The sequence below is a fragment of the Pygoscelis adeliae genome, unplaced genomic scaffold (assembly GCF_000699105.1).
Source record: "Pygoscelis adeliae isolate BGI_AS28 unplaced genomic scaffold, ASM69910v1 Scaffold12, whole genome shotgun sequence".
Classification (NCBI taxonomy): domain Eukaryota; kingdom Metazoa; phylum Chordata; class Aves; order Sphenisciformes; family Spheniscidae; genus Pygoscelis; species Pygoscelis adeliae.
In genome coordinates this window covers 3,076,350-3,079,314 of record NW_008824290.1, presented here as the reverse complement: position 1 = coordinate 3,079,314, position 2,965 = coordinate 3,076,350, and the positions used below count along the sequence as shown (strand labels likewise).

Genomic DNA, 2,965 nt, shown 5'->3' with positions numbered 1-2,965 from the left:
GTCTTCCAAGACTACCCACCTCAGCAAAGCTGTTTTTCTTTTTATTCAATGCATTAGAAAACCAGGAAAATAAGTAGACATAAGAATGCATTTGGATTCCAGTGAACCTGCCTGGTACATTACTCTAGAAGCAAAATTCCCATTTATACATAGAATTTACAGGAAAGAAATTTGCTAAAACTGATCTAAAGCTGACATGATGAAATCCAAAAGGAAAAGGCTTTTACTGTGATTGTCAGAAATTCACGTTTCCCATTTTTCACTATGGAACATAGGAAATGAGTTGAACATGCTTTATATTTCCCACAACTAGCAATTTTCTGTCTTTGGAAAGTTTTAGAGGGAGGAGCTCAGAGGTGCTGTGGGAGGGACTAAAATTCATATTAAAGTTTTGGCATGAGAGGCAGAATTGTCAGAGTAGAAGGTTTCTTCTGAGGTTTTGCTTTTTTTTTTTCAATTTAGGATGATAAGTATTCATGTTCAAATTCTTCTAATAATTCTTTTTTGGAATTCTGATTGTCAGATTATTCCCAGGATTGAAGAATGTGGACTTTCATGTTCTCAGGTAATCTCTTACTTGTTCCTATTTGCTGTTTATTAATATAGTAGTTGTATGCTGCCAAAATAATTGTAAGAAAAGAAAGAAAGCAAAAATGGAAAGATATTTCAGCTGTCCTGAACATTCACTTTATATTTCTGTCATTCTGAATTAAGTATCCAAAGTGGCAAAGATGACTGTTAGGAAGGGAGTAAGAAAATGCATCTTACACTATTTCCAACTGCTGTTGTTAGTACCTTTTTTAATCTGTCTTTTGTATCTGAAAAAAATGATTTCGTTCATATTCATTACTTTGGAGAGTCAGTTTTTACAACAGCAGTGGTGCCAAAGAGATGAGGGAGGGAGGAACGGGAGGTTTCAGAAATTGCTAATTATGTTAGGAATATATGAAACACTGACTTTCCTGTGAATAAATGAATTAAGTTTGAGAAAGAGTAAAACCTGTTTTTCATTCTGTGGGATGAATGTAACTGCAGTATTAAATTTAATGACTTGTGTATGTGCATAAAAGTGGAGTGTGAACCATACCATCTCTTTAATAGCTTTGAATTTTTTATATTTCCAAATATCCCCACAAAGGGGCGGTATGGAGATATTCTGCTTCTGTTGGCATTTTGAAACTGTAAGAATAGAGTAATTTGAAAGATAAATAAAAAAAGGATAAAATAATAGGGAATCTGACTTTCAGTCGTGAGAGAGGATGATAACTATGTACTTGCTACAGAGAAGTGGAATTGATGGCATGAAAGAATTTGGCTGGTGGTACAGACTTCTGCTTGAAGATGTCAGTGTTTAGGACAGGCAATGAGACATACTAATGATTGTCTAAATACGGTGGTACTATCCAGATATTAAGTTAGTACATGTTACAGCAATTTATTCTATATTTTATATGTGTATCCTAGAAAATATCAGGACTAAAGATGCTTACAAAGTACTAGATTGAGGGGAACCCCCCCTCTATATTTAAAGTTGTTATATTCCCGCATTCAAATTCTGTAGTCTCTATCCACTTAGATAATGTTTTTAGAATAATAAAATATAGTAATAAGAGATTAATCTCTAGATGTACCTGAGCACTTTTCAAGAATTTTTATGTATTTATGTTTATGAATGCAAACACACATGTATTTTAAATAATTTATGCTCCTTGGTCTGCTGCAACGAGAGTTTAAAATAGAAATTATTTACTGTTCTAATTTATCCCTCCAAAGACTGTATGACTATCAGACTCAACATGTAAAAAACAATAGCAACCTTTTTCGGTGGGATTCAGTCTAGGGGATAGGATTTACCTCTGGGGACCTTAAAGGGCATTTTTCTCTGTCATATCTTAGGTATGTTAAGAAGACTGATTCACTAGATGCCTAAGATATAGACACAACCCTGAGGCTTGGTAGACTGGATCCCTTTCTTTGCCACTGTCATGGTTTAACCCCAGCCAGCAACTAAGCACCACACAGCTGCTTGCTCACTAGCCCCCGGTGGGACGGGGGAGAGAATCAGAAGAGTAAAAGTGGGAAAACTCGTGGGTTGAGATAAAGACAGTTTAATAGGTAAAGCAAAAACCGCCACACAAGCAAAGCAAAACAAGGAATTCATTCACTCCTTCCCATGGGCAGGCAGGTGTTCAGCCATCTCCAGGAAAGCAGGGCTCCATCACGGGTAACGGTTACTTGGGAAGACAAACGCCATCACTCCGAATATCCCCCCCTTCCTTCTTCTTCCCCCAGCTTTATATGCTGAGCATGATGTCACATGGTGTGGAATATCCCTTTGGTCATTTGGGGTCAGCTGTCCCAGCTGTGTCCCCTCCCAGCTTCTTGTGCATCCCCAGCCTACTTGCTGGTGGGGTGGTGTGAGAAGCAGAAAAGGCCTTGACTGTGTGTAAGCACTGCTCAGCAGTAACTAAAACATCTTTCTATTATCAACCCTGTTTTCAGCACAAATCCAAAACATAGCCCCATACTAGCTACTATGAAGAAAATTAACTCTGTCCCAGCCAAAACCAGCACAGCCTTCAAGAGTTTGTCTTACAGCTTTTCCAATACTGAAGGTTGGATAACTGAGAAAGGTGTATTTTTTTTAATTTACAGGGGAAATATATTGTTTCCAGTATAGTGGACTCAATCAATCATTTGTGATGTTAAAGATAGGACTCAGTTTGTGTTCTCTATATAATGTTTCTGCTAGTTGTATTCACTAGAATCTTGAATGCATTAATGATTTTTTAAGACAAAAATGTTTTCTCACTGGGAACAATCATGATCTCAACAGGACAAATTACTGCCAGCGTAGCATTTTCAATCTAGTGCAAAGCATTTTAGCTACATGAACTTTAGACTCTCATGACTAGCTTGTTAGAGAAAACTCCTTCCTCCTTTCCCTTTGGAAGTAACTTCAATT

The 2,965-nt window shown here is 37.1% G+C and overlaps 1 protein-coding gene across 1 annotated transcript in view; it reads left to right on the top strand.

Annotated features, from left to right (window-relative positions):
* The first annotated feature begins 463 nt into the window (after nucleotides 1-463).
* Nucleotides 464-2,965, top strand: part of IL17REL (interleukin 17 receptor E-like) — a 47,778-nt gene continuing 45,276 nt past the window's right edge. The window contains exon 1 of the mRNA XM_009318768.1: nucleotides 464-565. Coding sequence (XP_009317043.1) covers nucleotides 464-565 — 102 coding nt within the window. The remainder of the gene's footprint in view (nucleotides 566-2,965) is intronic.